The 27,322-nt window shown below is 33.0% G+C and overlaps 1 protein-coding gene across 4 annotated transcripts in view; it reads left to right on the top strand.

The window, feature by feature from the left end:
- The window catches only part of Usp47 (ubiquitin specific peptidase 47), a 105,600-nt gene that overhangs the window by 34,006 nt on the left and 44,272 nt on the right, over positions 1–27,322 (top strand). For all 4 annotated transcript variants that reach the window (XM_026395905.2, XM_026395903.2, XM_026395902.2 and 1 more), the window contains 7 exons: positions 4,801–5,004; positions 8,020–8,133; positions 9,697–9,835; positions 11,035–11,131; positions 15,868–16,013; positions 16,704–16,783; positions 19,632–19,781. In XM_026395905.2, coding sequence (XP_026251690.2) covers positions 4,801–5,004; positions 8,020–8,133; positions 9,697–9,835; positions 11,035–11,131; positions 15,868–16,013; positions 16,704–16,783; positions 19,632–19,781 — 930 coding nt within the window. The remainder of the gene's footprint in view (positions 1–4,800; positions 5,005–8,019; positions 8,134–9,696; positions 9,836–11,034; positions 11,132–15,867; positions 16,014–16,703; positions 16,784–19,631; positions 19,782–27,322) is intronic.

Genomic DNA, 27,322 nt, shown 5'->3' with positions numbered 1-27,322 from the left:
TTTTTGCTGTGTTTTTGTTATCTATAGCTTTGTAACATACTACCCTAAAATTTAATGACATAAAAGAACAATTAGTTTATTTACTCACGATTCTTTGAGATGGGATTTGGGCAAGGACTTAGCTATTCAGTTCTGCTGCATGTGACATCATTACTTGGTTCCATTCACCTGTTGCTGGCTTTGGATGGAATGTAAAAGAAGGCTTTTCTCATACATCAGACGTGTGCTTCCACTAAGTGGCCAGTTTCTCTGTGGATTATATGTCGATCCCAGAGCAATTGGATTTTTTAAGTGCTCACTGGTTTATAAGAGGGTAGATTTCAGGAAGTACAAAAGCAAAGTTACTGGTTTCTCCGAAGGCCCTGCCTCAAGTTACACAGTATCATTTTTGTCACATTCTAATGGTCCTAGATGTTCACCCTGCCAGTCCAGATTCATGGGAAGAAGGAAGAGAATAGCAAAAATTTTCACCATCTGTAATCACCCTGAAGAGAAAGGGGGGAAAAAAAAATATATATATATATATATATATATATATATATGTATGTTGGTTGTTGCCCTATTTTCCCAATTCTAAGAAATACCTTTTCCATTTAAATGTTTTAGAAAGTTATATTGTAGAGGGTGGGTTTTTTTTTCCCTTTATCAGTTCCCAAATTGGAGTTGGGGAAGGAGGAAATTTTTTTTAATATTCAATTTTTAGTTGTAGATGGACACAATATCTCTATTTATTTATTTATTTTTATGTGGTGCTGAGGATTGAACCTAGGGTCTTACACATGAGAGGCAAGCACTCTACCGCTGAGCCATAACCCCAGCCCCGAAGGAGGAAATTTCACCTCAGTGTGATTAGTGTAGGCAAAAGTGATTCTGGAAGTTAGATGAAATCTATGAATGGTAGCCACATATTAGATTTAATTATAGGTGAAACAAAGAATGGACCAGAAGGTTGAGTATAAAGTTATTGTTAAAAGTGGATAGACTAGAACTTTAAGGAAGTGCCTTTTGTTTATTTGTTTAAATTATATTAGAATTGAATTCAAGAATAAATGTGATTGGTCCAGAAATTTTACATATGGAAACAGAAACTATGCAAAGTTTTATGTAGGCATTCATCATAGAATTATTTTTTAGGAGTATATAAAAAAGTCTAACCTAAGACCCATGGAAATAAAATTAAGTAAATTATTATTGATTCATGTATTAAAAAATACTATTAAAATACTATTCAGCTATTAAAAGGATGAGTTAGACCTGACAAGACTGGAAGTTGGAAAACAACATGAAGATTCTAATTCATTGTTTATATTTAAGAAGCCTGCATGTATGTGTGTGTTTGTGTATGTGTTGAGTTATGGCATTACTGGGGATTTCCATATTTTCCTGTGTAGTCTTTTTTTTTTTAAATTTTTTAGTTGTAATTGGACACAATACCTTTATTTTTTTTAATGTGATGCTGAGGATCGAACCCAGTACTTCGCACATGCTGGACTAGCGTTCCACCACTGAACTACAACCCAGCCCCCTGTATATAGTCTTATTAGTTTTAAAAAACGGAGCATAAATATATGTATAGAAAAAGAAAGCTATAGTCATTTTTTTTTAAAGAATAAAGGACACATAATATTAAATTTTGTGTTTACCTACAGCATGTTTAGTCTTCAGGTGGGATTCTATTGGGGGTTAAGCTCCTCACGTGTTTAGATAGAAGAAAAGAAGTTTGGAGTGCTTATGGTTTGCACTTACATATTTAAAGAAAGAACCAGGAACTGGCAATGTCTGGCCACATGATGTTGCCACATGACTGTTGTTATGTCTATTATTATACAGCACTTTTAATTTCTGAATTTTTAAGTAAAGTCATCTTCTTTGGACAATCAACTCAAGCCCATCTGAAGCTTTAAAATCTAGCTAGTGCAGTATTTTATACCAAAAATCACTTAAATCATTCAAACCTAACTTACCTCTGAAGTTTACTATTGGAACTATAAAAATGGATCTTTGGTACTTGAAATAATTGAGTTTTTCTTTCCTTTAGTGTAGACCAGAGATTATTTTTAAAAACTCCATTTATCTTTTTAATTTTCAGAAATTTCTTTTCATTTTTAAAAGAGTTATTATTGGTAATTAAATATTTTGATTTGTCTGAAATGTAGTGCTAGCCAATCTGTTTCAAATATTATCCTTTTATAGCAACTAATTTCTGTTTTAAATTAATTGGATTAACCTTAATTTACATATCCTTTGCAAACCCCAAATTATTTTGCAGAAATAAATTATGGTTGTTTTATTTCACTGAGCAAACTAAACTTTAACCTTGTGACTAACCTGTTTTTAGTACTAGTCAATAGTAATAATTATTTTTATTTTAAAATGGATAATATAGAAGCAACAGGAGGTTGGAGTTGATTTTGTTAAAAAAAAAAGGACGTCTTACACAACATCTAGATCATATTTCTGAATGGCCTATGATGATATTTGTCAGTTTAATTCCTCTCGTTAAACGATTGCTGCTCCTGACTTTCAGGAAAAGTAAGGGATCTACTTCACCAGATTTGTGTATTAGAATACTCTTTAGATTGAAGAAATATTAGATTAGAAGAATTAAACTTCTCAGAAACCCATTGGCATAATTTAGGTGTAAGATATTCTGATTGTTGTAGCCAGGAATAAAGAGCAAGAGAAGTGAGAAGTTCAAGGGATATGTAGAAGGTGGAATTGATAGGATTTGATGGTAGTGTCAGGTGAAAAAGAGGAGTGAAACTGATGCTCAGCCCAGCTTTCTGTTTCAAACAGCTAGGTGTTAGAAAGAAATTCCTTTACTAATAAGAGAGATAAACAGGGAGCCTACATCCTGGGAACAAATCTTTACTCCACACACTTCAGATAGATCCCTAATATCCAGAGTATACAAAAAACTCAAAAAATTAGACAATAAGATAACAAATAACCCAATCAACAAATGGGCCAAGGACCTGAACAGACACTTCTCAGAGGAGGACATACAATCAATCAATAAGTACATGAAAAAATGCTCACCATCGCTAGCAGTCAGAGAAATGCAAATCAAAACCACCCTAAGATACCATCTCACTCCAGTAAGATTGGCAGCCATCATGAAGTCCAACAACAACAAGTGCTGGAGAGGATGCGGGGAAAAGGGTACACTTTTTCATTGTTGGTGGGACTGCAAATTGGTGCAGCCAATTTGGAAAGCAGTATGGAGATTTCTTGGAAAGCTGGGAATGGATCCACCATTTGACCCAGCTATTCCCCTTTTCGGTCTATTCCCTAAAGACCTAATAAGAGCATGCTACAGGGACACTGCTACATCGATGTTCATAGCAGCACAATTCACGATAGCAAGATTGTGGAACCAACCTAGATGCCCTTCAATAGATGAATGGATAAAAAAAATGTGGCATTTATACACAATGGAGTATTACTCTGCATTAAAAAATGACAAAATCATAGAATTTGGAGGGAAATGGATGGTATTAGAGCAGATTATGCTAAGTGAAGCTAGCCAATCTTTAAAAAACAAATGCCAAATGACTCCTTTGATTTAATGGGAGTAACCAAGAACAGTGTAGGGACGAAGAGCTAGAGAAGAAGATTAACATTAAACAGGGATGAGAGGTGGGAGGGAAAGGGAGTGAGAAGGGAAATCGCATGGAAATGGAAGGTGATCCTCAGGGTTATACAAAATTACATATAAGAGGAAAGGAGGGGTAAGACAAGATAATACAAGTGGAAGAAATGATTTACAGTAGAAGGGGTAGAGAGAGAAAAGGGGAGGGGAGGGGAGGGGAGGGGGGATAGTAGAGAATAGGATAGACAGCAGAATACATCAGTCACTAGAAGGGCAATATGTAAATCAATGGAAGGGTAACTGATGTGAAACAGCAATCTGTATACGGGGTAAAATTGGGAGTTCATAACCCACTTGAATCAAACTGTGAAATATGATATATTAAGAACTATGTAATGTTTTGAACTACCAACAATAAAAAAAATGGAGATCATTAAAAAAAAAAGTATTTGATGTAATCACTACCCCTGTGGAAAGTAGAAAGAAGACTGTTTTGCAAGTGCTTAAGGATGGGCATAATTTCTTTGAGAAACTCCTTTTATTAAATACCTTTGTCTTAATAATTACTGAATTATACACTAGATGAAAAAGGAGAAAGGAAAACTTGTGACCCTAAATTATTTCCAGATTGGCAATTGAAAAGACTTTTTTTTCCCTTGTTTTTCCCTCTCCCTACTTCTTGCTGATTTGTTTCAATAAGTTCAGCTCCTAACACATTGATATGTGGGGCTTTTTGGAAATGTGGAATATGATATAGCAGCCTAAAAGGTTAGAGGATTTTGTAATATTTAGACAATGGACACTTTCCTTTTCTTCAGGAGACCCAGAAATGCTGGGTTTGATTGTTGGCCTGGTAATGACACATTTTTAAGGACCAGATTTTATAATTTGTAACTTAAGATAGTCATAGCTTGTTGACCATTGCTTTACAAACTTGAAAGGTAAAAGCAGATATACAGAAGAATGACTTTCGAATCTGAAATATGCCTTAGTTTTTCCAAAATTAACATCTGTGGTGCTTATATGTTTGACATATCAATTGGAAGATGTTTCAGACCTAATTTAAAAAAGTAATAATACTAGTACAGAGAAAATAATTCCTATTTTGTGGGTTCTTTGACATTTACTTATGAAAGATTTTTTGGATATTATGGTTATATTTCTTTAAAGCTAAATGGTAGTTAAAATGTTTTTTTTTAAAATTTCAGATAGAAAATGCTGCTGAAGAACCTAGAGTCTTATGTATAATACAAGATACTACTAATTCAAAGACAGTGAATGAACGGATCACTTTAAATTTACCAGCGTCTACTCCAGTCAGAAAGCTCTTTGAAGATGTGGCCAACAAAGTAGGCTACATAAATGGAACCTTTGATTTGGTGTGGGGAAATGGAATCAATACTGCTGATATGGTAAAACCCCAGACTTAAAGCATCTACTCTTAAGCTGCTGATAATGTCATTATAGCCATTATTATTGTTGTCACTAATGATTTCATAAGTCCTGGATATTAATGGTATCTTTAATATCATAAGCACAAGTATAACAGCTGCAGTTAAAAGTCTGTGTGCAACTCAATAACTGGATCCCTCTTCTTCCCTTTGCCTCCATTCTGGATTCAACATTTGTTGTCCTAAAGTTTGCATAATGTCATGTCATCAGTTTTTTCATTCATGAAAGGTGACTATCATAATATTGTGTCAACTAAAGAAAAATTTACTAAGTGGAATGATGTTCATTTTATATTTTTAAATAAAAAAGTGATGTATTTTATGATCCTATGTTTTAAATAAAAGGAAAAATGTACATAGAAAAAGAAAGAAGTATAAGGATATATATACCCCATTGTTAAGAAAGGTTATTTCTAGGTGATTTTTATTTTTTTATTTATGTATCTATGTATATTTCTGGGTAGCTTTAAAATATGTTTATTTTTCTGTATGAACGTGTAGCTTTTGAGTTTAACTTTCAAGCTCAAAATCATTTCTTTATTGGCTGCAGTACACTCAGGTATCTTTCACGGTATGTTTCCTTATTTCAACCTTCTACTTTTTCTATTAACTATTTCCTTAATAATTTATCTTTCTTTATTTATTGTACTTAATTTACTTCTTTCATAATGTAGCATTTCCTCTGATGTTTAGTGGTTCTTGTTTTCTACTCATCTTTATATTTGAGAGTCTTTGTTAACTTCTGTATGGATGCTGTTTAATAATGTACTATGTTCAGTTTCTGGGTTTTGTGAGGAAGGGGTAGGACATGCTGCAGGCTATGGTGTGTTTATAATTTGTCGTGGAATCAACTTGTTCTGACTGTGGTTTTGAGAGGTGATCAGTACCTAGCTGGATAGCACTGCTCTGTCCTACTGGCAAAAGGCCCATGCTTGAGTCTGACAGATAAAGGGAAAAGGTACTGTCTGTCCCTTAGCCAAAGGAAGTAAAGAAGAGAGGCTAAGCTGATCAGAAAGCCTTTTCCCAATTGCTCACTCTAATGCTTCTTTGGCTTGTACATTTTCACCTTAGTCTACAGTTCCCTACCACCTTTATCTCCACCGTAGTTTTCTATAGGCATTTTGGGCTATGGTTTCCTTTAGTGTTGTTTTTCCATAGATCCCATCTTCTTTCTGTTTTTTTAATGTCTCAGAACTTCTGGTTTGTTAATGACACTTTTTATTTTCCTGCTCTACTGCTAGATTTTTCTTTAAAAAACTACTTTTTGATATTGCATCGAGTTTAGAGGAAGAATATATCTAGACACACACATGTAGGTCACCATTTGATTTGATCCTATATTCATTTTTACTATGAAAATAAATAATTGTAACTACTAAAAAAGAAAGAAAAATCCTAGAACCCTTGATAGACATCTTTCCTTGGGCCATTTTGATAAGGGAACTAATCCCATTCATGAGGGCTTCACCTTCAAGACCTAAAGGCCCCAACTCTTAATATATTTAGAAATTAAGTTTCTACAAATGAGCTTTGGAGAGATAAGCATTCATATCATAGCAAAAACTGATCAGTTTTGCATGGGAGAGTTGTGAAACAGACTTTTGAATTGGATCTCCTTTGCATTATAGAATTGTATTCTAAATAGTCTTTTTGGTTCCTGTCTCTCAGTTTGATTTTTACCCTGCATATTAGAGGGTAAGACCTGCAGTTATCTTAAATCATAACACTAATGTTAACTTTTTAGTTCAAAAGCCTTCAACCGTTGCTCACTGCCTACTGTTTTAAAAATCAGATTCCTTGAGTTTAAGACAAGCTGGATTGGTCCTTTAAATCTTTGGTAACTCCCAGATATTAAACTAACTTTTTAACACAAATTTCCATATATTTTCATTCTCGTTTTTGCTTATATTACCCTTTCATATCCTGTGTTGTTGTTCTGTTTTCTGGGAAACTGCCTCTTTTTTTTTTTTTTTAAATGTTTTTTTTTAAGAGAGAGTGAGAGAGGAGAGAGAGAGAGAATTTTTAATATTTATTTTTTAGTTCTCGGCGGACACAACATCTTTGTTGGTATGTGGTGCTGAGGATCGAACCCGGGCCGCACGAATGCCAGGCGAGCGCGCTACCGCTTGAGCCACATCCCCAGCCCCGAAACTGCCTCTTAACAGCAAATGAAATTGTATATATATGCATATCCCCATGGTATTTGTAGGGCATAATTTTAATTGGTTCCTCAGAAGAGTCAAAACTGTTTGATGTTTCTGATTCATCTTTTCTTTTTTCTTTTTCTTTTTCTGCAATACTGGGGATTGAACCTAGGGTCTTGCACATGCTAGGCAAGTTCTTTACCACTGAGCTATATCTCTAGCCCCACACCCCCACCCGTTTTCTCTCCCATTTTATTTTGAGACCAGGTCTTGCTAACTCACTCAGGCTGGCCTTGAACTTGGAATCTTCCTGTCTTAAGGGCTCTTTCTGAAGATTATATTGCATTGGTTACATTTTAATTATTTTGATTGGGTTTTTAAGTGTGTTGCTTATTTGGGAATTCTCAGTACTTTTCCATCAAAACATTTATAGTTACATAAAATTATCTTAATTTTCATCAAAATGATATAGCATACATTTTAAAGAACATAGAAATAGAATGTAGATTTTTTTTTGTGTGTGTGTGTGTGTGTGTGTGTGTGTGTGTGGTATTTAGCATTTTTTCTTACTTTACCTTTTCTGTCTTCAGTTTTTTAGTTGTTGGGGAATGTGAGCCTTTGGGATAGCTACCAGTGTATGCACTGTCACTGGGCTTAGCCATCCCAGTTTATGAGTGGATGAGTTAATTCCAAGACTACATGAACAGAAATTTGACAGAATCATTACTGAAAAAATACTGTTTAAATGTATATATGTGTGCATTTGTATATTTTTCTTATTGTTATAAGTAATGTTTCTCATAATCTGAGATACTGTGTTTTATGCCTGTAGGCTCCACTGGATCATGCCAGTGACAAGTCTCTTCTTGATGCTAATTTTGAGCCAGGAAAGAAGAACTTTCTGCATTTGACAGATAAAGATGGTGAACAACCTCAAATACTGCTGGTGAGCTTCTTATAAAACCTATATTCATAGTTTTTTTTTGTCACTGTCACCCCCTATTTTGGAATGCAATTTTCCAAAGGAAGGAGGAAAGATGTTTTATAATTTGTATTAAAAATTATTATTTTATATTGGTTTGCTCTAAGCTCTGAATATCCATGGCACCATTATTTGTATGAACAGTCTGTTGCCATATTCAGGTAAACATGGGTTGCTGTCTTCAATACCACTGCCACACCAGAGATGGGAGTAGGTCTAGAATAAGTTAAAATGAATGCTACAAAGATTTCCTGCATTTCAATGGCCTTTCCTTTGGTTAAGCATTCACTTGGTTTTTATGAATCATTGTCAATGTTTGTCATTTTGTGTGTGTGTGTGTGTGTGTGTGTGTGTGGCTGATTCTATTTCCACTTCCCCATGCCTCGAAATCCCATTGCCTTCTTTGTAATATATAAGTTTGATGCTTTGTTTCTATATATTCTTTTAGTGTTTACCCCAAATTTACATTTATTTTAATAAGCTTTCCTGCTTTGTCCTGTAGTGTTTATTCTAATAACTCCCACTTTGAGATATATTTTCTCAGAGTTCTGATATTTGAAGGCATTGGGGGAAACTAAAAACTATGGAAAGTAAATCTTGTTGGATAGTTACATGTATGTGGGATAAGAATATTTTATAGAGGATGTGAGTTTAAAAACAATTTAGAAAGTCTCATCTGATTTAACTTACTCTTTCACATATCAGGAAAGCAAGGCTCAGAATTTATGGATTAAGAGCTTTTTTTTTCAGTACAGCTTTGCTCAGGAAAAATTGTTCTATTGGACGCTTTTCATTTAGAATTCTCTTTGGAATAAAAACTTATTTTTGGATGATAGATAGTAATTAAATAGAGTACATCCATACTGAAAGCTGTTCCTTAATCTCATCATTTATTTTCATGGCATCATGAAATTTTGATTAGTATGAGTGATACTGAAGTCTAAATTAGCTATTAATTTAGAGATTTCTAGATTCACAATTTGAGGATTCATGTTTTAAAATGTAGAATTATTCTTCAATTCTGTCTTAATTTCTTTGCTGTTTTATTCATTAATCCTTTTCAACATCTTCCATGTTAATAGAAAGTTTGTTGTTAGAAGACGTGGGGTTACTCCAGCTCATCCAACAATTACTAAGCATCCCCTGCCTTTGAGGCCGAACTGGTAATGATTATGTAAAAAAGAATGGTAGACTCTGTCATCAAGGAGTTCACAGTGGTGCTTTTGTTCTATTAGCACCAAAAATTTATTGTCTTGTGTAAACAGAACATTTGAACAAGAACTTTAAAAAACAGAAAGTAAGCACTATTTGGAAAGGAACATGAACACCTTTCCAAAGGGTTTTATTTCAAACATCTTCTAAACATTATTGGAAATGGTGAGTGTGTACACGTCTTTGAATGTCTTGATTGGAACAGTAATAGTAATGTTGCATCTTTTTTTTAATTGCCTCAGCAATTAGTATGTCTTTTTTTTAATGTTTCAGTACATTTATTATTCACTAAATATTGCTTATGCTGCCTTTTAGGAGGATTCCAATAACATGGACGACAGCGTTCATGACAGGTTTATAGGTCCACTTCCAAGAGAAGGTTCTGTTGGTTCCACCAGTGATTATGTCAGTCAAAGCTACTCCTATTCATCTATTTTGAATAAATCAGAAACTGGTAAGATTTATTGTTGTTATAGTTTCATAAAATGGTTGGACATTAGACTTTGAGTAGTCTTTGTAATTTCAAGCCTAATCTTCTCATTTTATGGGCAAGCAAAGTTTGAACAAGAATATGGTTTTTCTTTTTCCTCAACTCAGTAATGTGGACAGCATGTTTTTACTATATTGTTACACCTCTATTTAGTAATAACTTAAAAGATATTTGATTTTGTATTTTGAAATTCTTTTTATAATTTTCTGTTTTGTCTCTAATCTTAAGTTTTTAAAGTTGACTTTATCTGGAATTGGAAGTCTTTATTATCTTCTTTTAGATTAGAATAGACTCAGGAATATACTTTCATTTTGAAGCAGAGGGGCCATGTTTATTTTACTGGGTCTGTTGTATCTTGTAGTTAAATCATGTTTGAAATGATTCACATCATTTAAAACTTTCTGTTAGCTTTGTTTCTAAACATGCTTTAACCAAATTTCTGAATTTTTTCAAATTACAGAGCTAGTTAAAATGCTTTATTTATATAAAAGTTTTATTCATTTTTTTATATTTGAGGTTGGTTAATTGCATAGTGAATGTAATCTAGATACTTTAACATATTTCATCTTTCAATGAACATTTTCAATAGGTAGTATTTTCATATTAAAAAAAAACAGAAATTGGGGTTCAGAGAAGCCTTTGCACAGCTAGTTAATGGCATTTCATTCTAGATATGGCTTCAGAACCTTTACTTGTAAATAACTCTAAAATTGATGATTTAAAATACTGTATTAGTAAATACTTACTATGAAAAATACTATAGAATTACTTTGCAGTTTTTGTTTTAATGTGATCTATAAATTTTCATTTACTGTATTGTATAATTAACATAATTTCTTCATAACTCAACATTTTGTAGGCTTAATAGCTTGCTTTTCCTGGAAGTATAATAAAAGCCTTTGATGTTTGGTATTTGGGATAATTTGTATCAGTTGAATGTTTCATCATATACCACCAAGAATAAGGGAATGCAAAATTATCTACATAGCTCACATATTAGAAAAGGGATCTTTATTAGGTGCTACTGGAAAAAATGGAGATAATTTCTAATTGAGTAACCCTAAACTATGAATTTTTATTATGTTGTAAATTCATATTGTTTTCTCTTGTTATTTTTAGTCTAAATGCTAATTTATATATATGTTTGTGTTTTCTTTTCAAAGGATATGTGGGATTAGTAAACCAGGCAATGACATGCTATTTGAATAGCCTTTTGCAAACACTTTTTATGACTCCTGAATTTAGGAATGCATTATATAAGTGAGTATTTAAAACTATTTTGTAAGTAAACTTAATATAAGAAGGAATACACGGTTTTTAACTAATTTTAACTAATTTCTTGTATTTATTTGTAAAGTTTGGAGCACTTCTCCTTTTTCAAAATAATTTTTTGTTTGTTCTTTTTAGTTATACATGACAGTAGAATGTATTTTGACCTGTTATACATACATGGAGTATAACTTCCCATTCTTGTGACTGTACATGATGTATAGTTATAGTTATACTGGTCATGTATTCATATATGAACATAGGAAAGTTATAGCTGAATCATTCTACTATCTTTCCCATTCCCATCCCTCCTCCCTTCTCTTCATTCCCCTTTGTCTAATCCAATGAACTTCTATTCTTCCCTCCCCATCCTCTTCTTGTATGTTAGTACCCGAATACCAGAGAGAACATTTGGCTTTTTGTTTTTTGGGGAATGGCTTATTTTAGTTAGCATGAGTGGAACATTTCTTACTTTTTAAGTTGCAGCTTCTTGAATATTATAAAGGGAAAAGGATCTTGTGAAAGGCCGACCTGTGAAATGTTTGGGGAGAAAGAATCAGAAATGTACAGGCAACAAAAGGATAAAATTTAGGGTAGTAGGATATTTAGGTAAAATTTAGGCATCTTGCTGGTAGCTGTAACATTTTTATGAAGAAGTAAATAGGTTAATCGACTTTTGAAAGAATTTGAATATATGATGCATACACTTATTTTTTTTTACCTTTCAATTTAAGAATTCAAGTATTAGTTTTAATTTGTAGGCTTTGTTTCTTTATTTTTTATTTTTTTATTTTTTTTTTCCTTTTTTTTTTTTTAGAGAGAGAGTGGGAGAGAGAGAGAGAGAGAGAGAGAGAGAGAGAGAGAGAGAGAGAGAGAGAATTTTTAATATTTATTTTTTAGTTCTCGGCGGACACAACATCTTTGTTGGTATGTGGTGCTGAGGATCGAACCCAGGCCGCACGCATGCCAGGCGAGCGCACTAACGCTTGAGCCACATCTCCAGCCCCTGTAGGCTTTGTTTCTAATTAAAATAAAACACCGCATTCTTTTCATGTGTGCCTCAGCACTGCAGTTGAATCCAGCACCCATTGCATGCTAGGCCAGCACTCTACCACTGAGCTACATCCCCCATTTTTTCCCAACTCTTTTCTTTTTTTAAAAAAGAACTCATTTATTCTGGAGAACGTTTCTTTCTTTTTAAGAAATATCTTTATTTTGTTTATTGATTTTCATGTGGTTCTGAGGATCTAACATGTCTGCGAGGCAAGCGCTCTGCCACTGAGACACAACCCCACCCCTATTTTTTAAATCTTATGGTAAATAAGGGTCTCTCAGTGTTTCTAAAAGACTACATCAGATTAAATAATATCCTACTGTAATACATTTAATATATCTTTGCTTTGTATATTTTCTTCAAGATATATATAACTTATTTTTTAAAGTATGAATAAATGAACTTTTCCTTTTTTACTTTTGAGAAACATCTTTGAAATTATGGAAATTTGTAGTTGAATTACTTTTAAAACTTTTATTACTATTGGCTGTATTGCTTAAACGTTATATTACCAGTAATCTTGTCACTTGAATTTACTTGTAAAATTTTGACATGTACTTGTTGCCCAGTAATATTTATTCGTGGGGCACTTGGCAGAGAAGGGAGGTCAAAATATAATCTTTATTTTTGAGTAATTTACAGATCTTCCCACAATAGCAATATTTGTATTTGTGAAACAGTTTAAATAACATTTAAGGACAGCTAAAGGCCATGAGAATTTAGAGGGAAGAGAGATTAATGAAATTTGATGTGGCTTAATGTAGAACTTGAGGTTGAAACTAGCTATGGTTTGGCCAGAATGAGAAGAAAGAGGACATTGCAGACAGGAAGATTTTCAAAAGTGAGTAATAAGTTAATAATAAATGTTATATCAGGACTATTCTGAGTACTTTATTTTATTATTTACAGACTTAGTTCTCATAATTAACTATGAATTATGTGCTGTTTTTACCCCCATTTTACAAAGAAAGTAACTGAAGGCACAGAAAGGTTAAGTACTTTGCCCTGGGGAATCCCAGAAGTTTGTTTAACTATGAGTTTTAATACCCTTAAAATGGTCTGTGAAATTATAGCACTGTGGAGAAAAATAGGAGCACAGCCAGGGCTGTTTATTCAGCTGAATAAACAGCCCTGGCTGTGCTCCTATATAGTTATGTGCAAAGTATTCTATTAGGCATAGAGATGACAGTGTTGAATAAGACAAAGTCCCTCCTTTGGAGCTGTCTTTGGTAAATCTGTGTAAATAATAAATAGCTCATTTTACACTGTCTTGTATGCCATGAAGATATATAAAGCAAGAGTAATTTGGAGATTATAACTGTCGAGGTCACAGGGGTTGGAGTTGGGTCACAACTTTGAGTAGGAAGAAGGGAAATACCATGTAACTATCCTTCACAGTAGATGGCCCTGTAAAGATCCTGGGAAGAGCATTCAAGGCATAAGAGCTGCAAGTGCAGAGAGACCTTGTAGGAACCAAAGTAATCTATTATGAATGGAGCCTAATAGTGGGTGTGGGGGGTGTTGGAACATGAGCATAAAGTCAAAGAGAAAGGCTACATGCATTGGAGGTAGAAAAGAGTGAAGTATAGCAAGTGGCAGAACTATTCCTTAGAGCAGTGATGTTGTTTCGTAATGTAGAACTGAGGACCTTGCTGAATTACATAGAGTAGGGCTAGTATGAAGGGATAGTTTTGTTTGTTTTCTCTTGTTCTGTATTGGCCAACAGAGACCCTTCAGTTTTGATTTAGAGGCTTGTGATGTGTTAGATACATCATTATAGGAAAATTTACATGGTGCATTGTGAAAGATTGATTTGAAAGAGAGATCTGCCATTTAACCAGGCATAGATGCATCAGAGTCAGGATGATGATGGTCACAGTGATTACATTATGATCAGTGAAAACAGATATGACTTAGTAATAAACTTTAATTAGTAGTAAGGGAAAGGGAAGAATCAAAAATGTGGCACCAAATATTCTAACTTTAGATAACCAGAAGTAATAGCAAGTAATGGCAAGATTTAAAACTTTTTAAGGTATTTGTACAGAAATAAAAGGACAGATAAGAATTCAGTTTTATATTACAGTAATTCCTTTTCTCTAGTGAATTTTCCTTACAAGAAATTTAACCATTCTCTGTAATTTCAGTGATCCCTTAGAGCTAGTGAGAGAATTTTAGATTCCACAGTGTCAATTCTAAATACTTTCCATTGAGGATAACCAGAAGGAAAGGGAGGTGGGGATTAAATATAGAAGGGGAGAGGGTTAAAGCAGATGTGATATGGGGTAGAGGTGTTTGCAGGAAGCCTTGAGAAGAAAAAGTGAGACACACTTCATTGTTATCTGTGAGACAAGTTTCTTACTTTAACTCCTAAAGTAAGAAAAATGTTGAACGCTTTTATTAAGAGGACTGTGTTTTTTCAAAATTGAAAAAGTTTGTAAACTGTAGCCAAGAAAAATTAATGCTCAAGCACTCTTTTGAAACTAGAAAGCAAGAGAGTGGAAAGTACAAAAATAATTTATTGCTAATTTAAGATCTACAATATCATTAATATTGTTCTTAATACTTTGCTTTCATTGTCTTATTGAATATAGAATCATCTTGAGAACTTTCGTGAGTATAGTAATCAACTTTAGTCCCCCAATCTTATTTCTGTCATGAGATCTTAAGTTCTTTGGTTGCAGTTCACTTGCTATTGAGACAATCCCTGTCCAGGAATGAATGATCATTTATAAATTTGTGAGCTTAAAAATCTTACCTTAGGGCTGGGGTTGTGGCTCAGCGGTAGAGAGCCCACTTAGCATGTGCAAGGCCCTGAGTTCAGTCCTCAGCACCACATAAAAATAAATAAATAAAATAAAGGTGTTGTGTCCAACTACAACTGGAAAATAGATTTAAATTTTTTTAAAAAAAATCTTACCTGGATTATTTTATTTATTTATACAGTATTCCCTTTTTAAAAAATTTAATTTGGAAATTATCAAACATTCAAAAATAGGGAAATAGTATAGTGAATCTCTGTACCCATTACCCAGCTTTGATTATTATCAATTTGTGAGTAATTTTTTTATTTATAACCCTCTACAATGATTACTTGGAAGGCCCATCCCTATTGTATCTTCTGCAAATTATATCACAGTTCAGTGAACATTTCCCTGATTGCCTTCATTTTTTTTAACAACTTGTTAAAATCTGGATCCAAACAAGATTCGTACATTGCAATTGATTGATTAGATTCCTAATCTGTTTAATCTTTTAAAAATCCCCTTCCATCTTCCAAATTTATGTATTGAAAACTGATGTTTTTTGACCTATAATTTTTCCACAGTTTGGGCTTTGATGATTGTATACTTTCAAGTCATTTAATATCATTCTGCATTTTTTTGTAAATTAATAACTAGGACAAGAGTTTAAATCAGTTCAAGTTTGACAGTTAACTGTTATATGAGTTTTGCCTCTCATTCTTAAGCTGTTGCCAACTCATGATTTTTCTTGTTAATGTCTAAAGTTCTGAATTTATAGAGAAAGACTAATGTTTCATTAAATATTATTACTTTCAGATTATATTCAAACTGTATCTCTTCTAGAATTAAGATCTTATATAACTGATTTTGATATTATGCTTTCAAAAAAAATATTTTATAAATAATTTTCAAATATTTTATTTTAATAGATGGGAATTTGAAGAATCTGAAGAAGATCCAGTGACAAGTATCCCATACCAACTTCAAAGGCTTTTTGTTTTGTTACAAACAAGCAAAAAAAGAGCAATTGAAACCACAGATGTTACAAGGAGCTTTGGATGGGATAGTAGTGAGGGTACTTATTCTCTTGTAATATAATGAGTATTTCTAATATTCAGAGGAATTCTGGAGGACAAAAATGTTACACATATATATAATAACAACTTGATTTTCTTTACTTTAAGCCTTCTCATTTTTGCTGGGATTTTAAAGCAACTTGTTTTTAAATATTTAAGCTCTGAGGGCTAAATTTTTGGTCAATCAAATTCTCTTATAAAATAAGTTTACACTCCATTTTTGACAACTTAAACTAGAAATTTTGAAGATTTTTGCTGTAGAGGTTTTCCTAATACATTTCTTAGCTCTGCAATAAAAAATAACAAATATTATAGCACCAGAAAGTTTATACTATTTATGAAATACTGAAATCTCTTGATTCTTTTCTTTGTGATTGACTTCTCATGACTATAATGTGTATTTTTGTGTTGTTATAAAATTTAATAATTTTTAAAGTAGACATTTCTATATTTCAGCCTATTGGTTTTTTTGTTTTTTTAAAAAATATTTTTTTATTTGTCGATGGACCTTTATTTTATTTATTTATATGTGGTGCTGAGAATTGAACCCAGCGCCTCACACAAGCTAGGCAAGCACTCTGTCACTGAGCCACAACCCCAGCTCCGGCCTATTTGTTTTTAAAGAACAAATTAATTGTTCATTATACTGTTTATTGCTATTTTTAATTAATTTTTTTTTCCTTAAATAGCTTGGCAGCAGCATGACGTACAAGAACTATGCCGAGTCATGTTTGATGCTTTGGAACAGAAATGGAAGCAAACAGAACAGGTAATTCCTCTCTCTGAAATTGAGGGGCCTTTTTCTAATCAATCATTCTTTAGTTTAAAGTAATTTTTATTCCATTGGAATGTTTTAAAACTTGGGCAGTTAGTTCAGTGGTTGAGCACTGAATGTGGAATTGAAATTACTAGTTTCTCTTTTGGCTATCAACTGAGTCATAAACATCTTCAATAAACCATCCTAGACCTCACTGACTTTATTTTAAAATAATAAAATTGGGCTGTATGATCAAGAAGGTCTCCTTTAACTCTAAATCATATAATTTATATATATATATACACACACACACACATATATACACATATATACTTTACATGTATGTACACATATATATTTTGGAAGAGTGATTTTGAACCATATTTCCAGATATTTACTAGGTAAATTATGTCTTATAATCTCTAACATTCTAAAATATATTCATTCAGCATTTCCTTCATTTTAACCAATGAAGAGTAGACATACACTTTTTTAATAGTTATTTTTTAGTTGTAGTTGGACACAATACGTTTGTTTATTTATTTTTATGTGTTGCTGAGGATCGAACCCATGGCCTCAAAGTTGCTAGGCGAATGCTCTGCTGCTGAGCCACAACCCCAGCCTTAGACATGCTTTTGACATTTAGGATCCTCATTGATCTGACCCTAATCTTATCCAGTGGAAGGAGAAGTGGGTTAGGAGTGGGAAGAACATATGAGACATATCATTGGAATGAGGACTGAGTCTGAGTTAAATGGGAGTCAGTATCTGGATGTATTTTATTATCACAGAAAAGTATTACAGGGATAAAAGTGACAGAGTGTATAAGGTAGCTTGGAGAGTCTGATTTCTGATTAGAAGTCTTTCAAACACTAGATTATGATCCATTCATGAGTTAGGAAGTCAGTTTAAGGAATCTCTTGTAGGACTTTCAAAAATGGAACAGAATAGGAAAGTATAAGAGAGCATCACATAAGTAAGGGTAAGTATTGTTTTATAAAACTTTGTTACAGTTCTGTGTGCAAGGTTGAGATATAAGCAGTTTCCTTATATAGTGATTTGATATCCAGTGTGCGAAAAACAGTGGCTTGAACCTCTTTAAAACACCCTCCTAAGTGCAAAACGCATAATCACATGACTAAGACAAGTTAATGACGAAAGCTTCATTAAGTAAATAGTATTACGATAGACAGCAGTGGTGGATCCATTTTGTTGTTTTTGTTTGTTTGTTCTTTTGGGATATACATGACAGTAAAGTATATTTTGACATATTATACTTACATGGAGTATAACTTATTCTAATTAGGATCCCATTCTTGTGTTTGTACACGATGTGGAGTTTCACTGGTGGTATATTCATAAATGAACATAGGAAAGTTATGTTCGATTCATTCTACTATCTTTCCTATTCCTGTCCCTCATCCTTTCCCTTCATTACCCTTTGTCTAATCCACTACTCTCGTAGTCCCCCACTTGTGTATTAGCATCCATATATCAGAGAACATTTTGACCTTTGGTTTTTTGGAATTGACTTATTTCACTTAGAATGATAGTCTTCAGATTCATCCATTTACTAGCAAAAGTCAAAGTCATTCTTTTTTTTTTTTTTTTAAGTTGTAGATGGACACAATACCTTTATTTATTTATTTTTTGAGTGGTGCTGAGGATAAAACCCAGTGTCTCACACACGCCCAGCAAGCGCCCTACCACTGAGCCACACAATTCGAGCCCTAAATCATTCTCTTTTATGGCTGAGCTATAGTCTGTTGTGTATATATACATCACATTTTCTTTAGGATGTATTTGTTTTGAAGGCTTATAGGCCTAGACATTTTAAGAAATGTAAATTTATGAAAAAAATGAATTATATAATACTTTCTTTGATCTGTTCTTGCTTGAGATAATAAAAAGTATTTTAAGTTCATTTAGTGATTTAGTTTCTCTATATAGTCCTATGGGACTTTTTTAGTAACTTTATGTAAATGGTATTAGGGACTCTTTCTTCTTCATAGGTCTGAAGTTATCCTTCCTCCTTGTTACATCCCTCTCTGTGGGTCACCACTTCGATTAAGATCAACCGGGCATTTCTCCTGAGTTCCCAGGTTTTGGTAAAAAAATATCTAGAGGAAGACATTCATATGGAGGGTGCTTACTCAGGGAGTTGCCTGCCTATTTTGAGCCAGAAGAGCCTCAGTGGCTATGTTTGGGGACTAGATGAGAGATCCATTCTTTTAGGTGAGGATAGTGAGGGAGATAAATTTTAAATTTTTATGAAAATTTCTAGACATTTATATCATTAATGTATAATATTTCTCCTTTAAATTATTTTATGTTATTGAAAATTAAGAAGTTTTATTTGTATCAGAAACTAGAAAATATGAGTTTATAAATCAGAAGGTAATTATTGTGAGATTATTAATATGCATATGTGAAGCTATAAAACACTACTAGTGAATTTATCTACAATATTATTATTATGCCTGAAGTGGTAGTTTAGGATGTATTCTCATCCTAATGAAAAGAGAATATGATAATGCATTGGTAACTGATTTCATCAAAACCTAATTTAGTAGTTGGTTGTTTTAGTGCTATGGAGTATTGAAATAGTTAATTTTTGCAGTTGACTCTTAAATTAGTATTGATCTAATTTTATTGATTTTTAGGTGATTTTTGTCAAGCCTTGAATTTTCTCTATAAGATTTTGAATAAATCTTACATTAGAGCTTTTTAAAGACTTTACTATTAAAAATCAGTATTCTTTTGTAACTCATTCTAAAAGGCATGAATTGTGGTGTATTCATATATCCTAAAAATTACTTTTAAAGAATAGTTTTAAAACTGTAAATGTTCTTATTTTTAGGCTGATCTTATAAATGAACTATATCAAGGCAAGCTGAAGGACTACGTGAGATGTCTGGAATGTGGTTATGAGGGCTGGAGAATCGACACATATCTTGATATTCCATTGGTCATCCGACCTTACGGTTCCAGCCAAGCATTTGCTAGTGTGGTGTGTACCTTTCAGCTGACTGCTTGTGTATCCTTACACAGAATACATAATAGCACAGTGGTATAATCTCTTATATGGTAAGTATCATCCTAGATACACCTTCTTGGGTTGTTAGTCATTCCTGCATTTAACATAGCAAGATCTAAAAGATATTTGATCCTTCAGTGAGTTCTAATAGTGCATGTATTAAGAGGGAAAGTAAATGCCCATGTACTGCCTCAGGGCTCAGTGTTTTATTCTTTCTGATAGGTAATTAGATGATTTACCTTTATCCTTTTTTAACCACTCAACAATTTATAAATGTTATTTTTGTAGCCCTTTTTTACATTGGAAAGTACTTTTTGGTGGGGGACTTTTTTTAATATTTATTTTTTTAGATGTAGTTGGACACAATATCTTTATTTTACTTATTTTTATGTGGTGCTGAGGATTGAACCCAGGGCCTCTCATGTGCTAGGCATGCGCTCTACCGCCGAGCCACAACCCCAGCCCCAAGGGGGACTTGTTTTGATCTGTATATTTTAAATATTGGAAAAAACACCTTGTTTTTATGACAAATAACAAATTTTTTAAGAAACATCCACATTCTAAATATTTATTTTAAAAATATATTGTATAATCCCAGATATTTGAAGAATCAGAACTATCTATACTCATCTAAATTATTATTGATTTTTAAATTTATTAGTATTTTATTATGATTATTTTTTATGGTACTGAAATTGAACCCAGGAGCAGTCTTCCACTAAGCTACATTCCTACCCTTTTTATTTTATATTTTGAGGTAGGGTCTTAGGTTTCCCAGGCTGGTCTTCAACTTAAAACTCTCCTACCCCAGCCTCTTGAGCATCTGGGATTATAAGTATGCACCACCATGCCCAGCCACCTTAATTATTCTTAAACTATATAAGTATATAATTGTGGGATTATCTAAGGTTTTTCTCATTCCTCCTCTTCGCATCTATTTCTTAATTGTTTTATTATATTTTATCTATGTGTATGTGTGCTTACTTAGACAAAAGGAGAGTGATGGAAGGAGTTGTTCTTCAGAAACCTTTATTTGAACTGTTATGTGTCAGGGGAAACTTCTGGAGCTAAATGAAACATATTTAAAAAGTAGTATTTCGTCATATTGTCGTTTTGAGTTTTACTTACACTGTTATCAAGCTAAAGGTAGCTCTTAGCTAAAATCATTGTTTTAAAGATATAAAACACTGATTTTTAAAATAGTGCCACAAGGATGATTTAGTCCTCTGCCCTGTGTGATACTGATTCCTTCTCTCTCTCTCTTTTTTTTAATAGTACCGGGGATTGAACCCTGGATTGCTTAAGCACTGAGCCACAACTCCAGCCTTTTAAAAATGTTTTTTATTTACAGACAGGGTCTCACTAAGTTATTTAGGGCCTCACTAAGTTGCTGAAGCTGGCTTTGACTTTCAGGTTCTCTTGCCTGAGCCTCCCAAGTCACTGGGGTTACAGGAGTGTGCCACCAGACCAGGCCTGCTTCCCCCCCCCCCCCTTTATAATAGTTATTGGGAAATAATAAGAATTTTTAGAATCAGTCAATGGGAATTCAAAATCAGTATCTAAGTAAAAGATCTTTTCTTGATAGTGTGAGATAAGTCTCCTTATTGCCAAAACTTCTCACAGTCTGCTTCCTGAATACTTAAAACAAAAATTTTTGTTAAATGGTTAGTAGTGCCCTTTGTAAATTGCCATTCTAGTTTATTAAATTGGCCTTGATTTGGATAGCTAGTTTTGTTTTCCATTTTCATTTTATCTTATTTATTATTTTTTTGAACTGTATTTTGGCAGTTTGAAGTAGAAATGTACTAAAAAAAACACCAAAAAATTATTAATGTTTGTCTTTTAATTACTGATTTTTTAACTAATTTTTAAGTATTGGCATTTCTCTGACAAAATATACTAGGGAAGTATTTGGTAGTCAGTCCCCAGTGATGGCAACTATTTTTTTCTACCTTCTCTATTAAGGTATTTTTTAATGAAAGATTTTTTCAGTTTAATCTTTTATACATTAATTGAATATTGAGAAAGATAGGTTTTTTGGTGCTATTATGTTGGGATTTTATATTTGAGCATTCAGCAAATATAATTACTTAACTTAGTCATTATTTACCTGCTGATTTGCCTCCACTGTGTTGAGTGTATTATAGATACAGCAATGAAGTAATTTGGAGGATACTTTAGGAGAAGTGAACAGTATCAGAATTCTAAATGAAATTTGCCAAGGCAGTATCCTTCACCAGTGTTATGGGTGGTGGTGGTGGTGGTGGTTCAGTGGGAATTGAAAGTTACAGCTGTGAAGCAGTATGTGAACAGGTTTGTAACAAACATGCACTAATAGGACTTGCAGAAGGGAACTTAATACTTCTTAGACTTTGCTGCAATCTCTTGAGGGAAATTACAGCAGGTGAAACTACCCAAGATAGGGGTTCTAAGGAGGATACTACCTTCAGAGAAATTTAGTTAGAGGTAAGTGATTTCTCATTACTTTTGGATTTAAAACCTATAAGCTATATATACTTCTTCAATCACAAATATCATACAACATCTAAATTAATTTTATATCACTGTTTGCCATTGTGTATTTTGTAAATTCTGTGTTTTAAAAAGAATTTGATTTATAGATTGAAAAAAACCTACTTAAAAGAACCATTATAAAATTGCTACTTCAGGCTCTTAAATTTGGCCTAAATTTTAATTGAATTCTTAAAACTTATTTTTCTACCTTTATTAGTGAATTCTAATATATCTATCTTACCGGATATATACACACATTCACTAGTATATACATGCACATACAGTGTTGGTGATTATGATGCTCAGTTTATTTTATGTTCTGTTCAGTGAGCCACAATATTTTGGCTATGTGTATAAAGTCTAATTAACCTGGTATTTAATTTCAGACAATTAAATAGCTTACATTAAAAATTAAAGTGTTTATTTTTAACTTCAATCTGAAATATCTAATATCTGTAGTTATATATCTTCATGCCCAATGAATTAACTTGGATAATATTTAAGATTAAAATACAAATGAAATTAGCACTCAGCCAATTTATCATTTTAACATCTATAATCATTGTTTTAAATTTTCAGCATGAGATGATTTTATAATGAATGCTAGGAGTCTCTTACAATTTAAAAAAAGGTCATCATATTATTTTTTATTCAGTTTTTTTTTAATTATTAAAACTGATATTTATTAAATTTCTGATCTTCATTTTATGTAGCCAAGTAGGGAATACATATTTAAGGGCTTTTCTACCATTCTGTGTTTTTTCGATTGACCTCTCTTCAGCACTAATTTCTAACAAGACTTAATAGATCTTCCTGGAAAGACTACTTTGATAAAATAAATTTGTAACACTGTAACTCTAATCATCTTTTGGAAGATCACACTCACATGTTATTTTAAATGCCCCAATGATCCCTGTAATAGAGAAATTTGTTCTTATATGTTTAACATAGCATTTTCTTTCTCTGAGGGACATCTGTCTCAGGGCACATTAGGATTCTGAGTAATACTTCGTAGAAGCCTTGCATTAGGTGATTTAAGAAATATCTCTTCTTTGTTAACATTTATGTCCTTGGGATATTGAGCGGGGGAGCAAGAGTTCTAAAATAGGTGTATAAAAATATAACTATATATGTATATAAGATGTATGTGTATAAAATGTAACTATAGTTATAGTCTCCTATTTTACATATCTTATCCTAAAAAATTAGTAACAGCTAAAGAATTACTTGCATTAGTGCTTTAAGAAAATTATATTCTTAATGTTTTTTTAGGTAATTGGAACCTTTTGTGTAATCAAAGTAACTTTGAGTCTGCTTATTGCCAAGAATATTTGAGAATGTATTATAAGAATATAATTCTAAATACATTCTAGTGACACATAGAAATTAGAAATGGAATTTTTGTTGGTTAATTTAAGAAGCATATTTTATAAATGATATAACCTCATATATTTGACATTATCCCAGGAAGTTCTTCTCCCTTTAACTGTAAAATTTTGGACACTGTCTTTTATATAGTTATATTTTGTCATGTCACATATTTATTTAGTGTCTACTCTTAGCAGAACCTATTTTAGGCATTTTTTAAATGATGATATGTGTTCAAAAGTCTGAAACTGAGTTAAGCTTCATGTATTTCTATATAGTGTCATTGGAGAGATCAGATAATATAAAAAGATTTTTGTTTCTTAAGCAAACATTGCTTAAGGTTTGATTTTGTTATAGTTTGAATGGAAAATTGTTAAATTAGTATTTATGAAATCAAAAGCATTTTAAGTATTTAGTTTATAGAAGTTTATGTCACAAGTCCTGCCCTAATTTAACAGATGATTTGGACTGGATACAACTCATTTGGATGAAAGAGTGGTCCAAATTTTCCAAATATGTAAATATCACATAAAGAAAAATCTCTTCCACAGATTCTACCCTCATTTTTCCAGGAATTTGTGTGGTTGGATATAGTGGGAACCAGTTTTCAAAGTGGGGATTTCTGCTTTCAGATGGAGTAGATATATACATTGCTCTATTCCTCCCATTAAAACAACTGAAAACCTTGAACATTATATATAACATAAATAGAAGAAGACTCTGAAAGGTGGAGAGAAGGCATACAGACTAGGGACCTCAGCACCCAAGGAATAATATGGTGGTGAGTTCCCTGGGTTTTCTTTTTGCCTAATGTATCCCTGACTTGGAGCTGAAGAAGTTTGCAACCCGGAAACAGCAATGGGCGCAGACTAAAATATTCTGCACTCTCTGGCCAAAGGACCAGGAAAAATGGCAAGTCAAAAAACTTTTAGATGTTAATCACTGTCCTTTAGCCACACACCAAAGAAAAACTGTGATCTCACTTCAACTCATACCCCTTAAATGAAGATCCTAGAAGTTATAATTAACCTTAGAACATTATAAGAAGTCTCCTTGACCACCCTCATCCACCACTCCGCCCAACCCTGGCCCCACTTCGGAGGTGTCAAGAGAATGCTAAGTAGGAAATCAGGATTTTTATCTCATATAAGAATAGTATTAGACCTCCTTGGCCTCCTATCCGTACTTGAGTATTGAAGAGTTGCTCTTTCCCTTCCCCAGCAGAATGCTGCAAGAGAAGGCCGAATGGAGAATTGGGATTTTCACTCCCTTCTAGGATAATGTTGTAAGCCTCCTCCAACTTTGTAGAGCCAGTGGAGACAATAAGGGAAGCATTAATAAGACACTCCTGCCCAGCAGTAATGAGGAGCCCCTGCTGAGTAGAAAACCAGTGTCAAAGACAAATAGCTAAACCAAAAGATTTAATAAGGTCCAAAATCTCATACTGAATACCAAAATATCCATATTTTAGTTTTTGAAAATTGTATAGTAAGAAGTCTTAGTTCAAATTAAAAGCAAAAAATCACGTCTCTGAAATGACATTGATACTAGAAGTATCCGAGAAACATTTTTAAGCAATCATCATAGAAATATTTCAGTGAGCAATTTCAACTCCACTTGAAACAAATGAGAAAATAGGAATTCTCAGGGAAAAAATAACAGATACCAAGAAATGGAATTTAGAACTAAAAAACTCAATGGATAGCTTCAACAGCTAGGAGACAGTAGAAGAAAATCAATGAACGTGAAGGTAGAACAATTGCTATTAGCCAGTCTAAACAGCAGAAAGAATAGAATAATAAAATCTGGAAAGTTTTCAGGGACCTTTGGGACTATAACAAAAAGTTAAACTTGTGGTATTGGAGTACTGGGAGGAGAGGAAAAATGTACTCAAAGAAATAGTGGCCAAAAACGTACTGAATTTGGCAAAAGGCACAGACCTTTAGATCCAAGGAGCTAATGAACCCCAAACAGTATAAACCAAAAGAACTCTACATTAAGTTCAGCTTTAGCAGTCTTCTGGAAACTTAAAGAAAATGTCTGAAAACTAGCAAGAGAGAAAACATGCCTTTCTTATAGATGAAAAGCTCTCTGATTTCTCATAAGCACATTTTCATCAAAAACTATGGAGGCCAGAAGGAAGGGGCACATTTTTTCAAGTGTCAGAAGAAAAGAACTGTCAGCCAAAGTATTACACCCAGTGAAAATATTCTTCAAGAATGAAGAGACAATCAAGACATTCTCAGATGAGGGGAACTGGGAGAGTTTGTTAGCGGCAGACATGTTCTTAAAAAAGAAAAATGGTTTGGACAGGTCTCTAAATAGAAAGGAAATTATAAGAGGAAGACGTCTTGGAACATCAGGAAGGAAGAATGAACGAGGTATGCAAAAATGTGAATCAATATTGTAGGTTTCTTTCCTTACTGAGTTTTCCAAATTAGGTTTGATTAGTCCAAAATTCCGATACTATCTGATATGATTCTCAATGTGTGTAGTGAAATATTTAAGACAAGTTTATCGTAAATTAGGTCGGGTCTAAAGACATAAAGGGAGGTAACATTTCTACACTTAAACTGATAAAAGAATGGCACCAACTGACTAGTCAGATTTTTCTTAAATACACACAAAATATTAATAATTAGAGCAATCACTGAAAAAGAGGTATGCTCAAAACCACTGTAAATTTTCTGTATAAATAAATCAAAGTATAATTTTAAAAAATGTTCAGGTAGCCCTTGGGATGACAGAAGAAAGTAAATAAAAATAACCATGAAACAAAAACCAAAATGGCACATATAGATGGTGTAAATATACCAATTGAAAGGCAGAGATGAGCAACATATGTTAAAAAAAGTGACACAGTAATAGGCTATGTACAAGAAATGCCTTTTAAATATATTTGGTAAAGGCAGAAAGTAAAAGGATGAAAAGTGATACAACATACAAATATTAATCAGAAGAAATCAGGAATAGCTATACTGGTATCAGATAAAGTAGATTTTAAAGAAAAGAAAATTACTATAGTCGGGGGCATTGTATCTTGTTTTAAAAAAGTCTACCAGGCTGGGGTTATGGCTCAGCAGTAGAGCACTCGCCTAGCACGTGCGAGGCCCTGGGTTCGATTCTCAGCACCACATTAAAAACAGACAAATAAAATAAAGGTTTGTGTCCAACTACAACTAAAAATAAACATTAAAAAAAAGTCAGTTCATCAAGACAACAATTCTAAGTTTGTATAAACCAGGTGACAGAGCTACAAAGTATGTGAGGCAAAAACCTCCAGAACTGAAAAGAGAAATAGATAAATCTACAATTATAGTTGCAAACTACTACCCACTCTTACCAATTGATTGACAGGATGACTAAACAGAAATAGCAGTTACTGAAGAACTCAATACCACCATTATCCAACAGGATCTAGTTTACATTTTAAAAATGCTCTATCCAGTAAGCAGAGTATACATTCAAGTGCCTTGAAAGATAGATCTACTCTGGGCTATAAAACAAACCTCAACAAATTGAAAAGAAAATCATAGTGTACATGATTTCCAACCACAATGGTATCAGAATAGACATCACTAACAGAAAACACAGACATCACCAAAATGTGAAGGCTAAGCAACATACTTCTA

Source organism: Urocitellus parryii, chromosome 4 (genome assembly GCF_045843805.1).
Source record: "Urocitellus parryii isolate mUroPar1 chromosome 4, mUroPar1.hap1, whole genome shotgun sequence".
NCBI lineage: Eukaryota > Metazoa > Chordata > Mammalia > Rodentia > Sciuridae > Urocitellus > Urocitellus parryii.
Note: the sequence above shows the minus strand (reverse complement) of the source record. Positions and strands in the feature narration are given on the sequence as shown.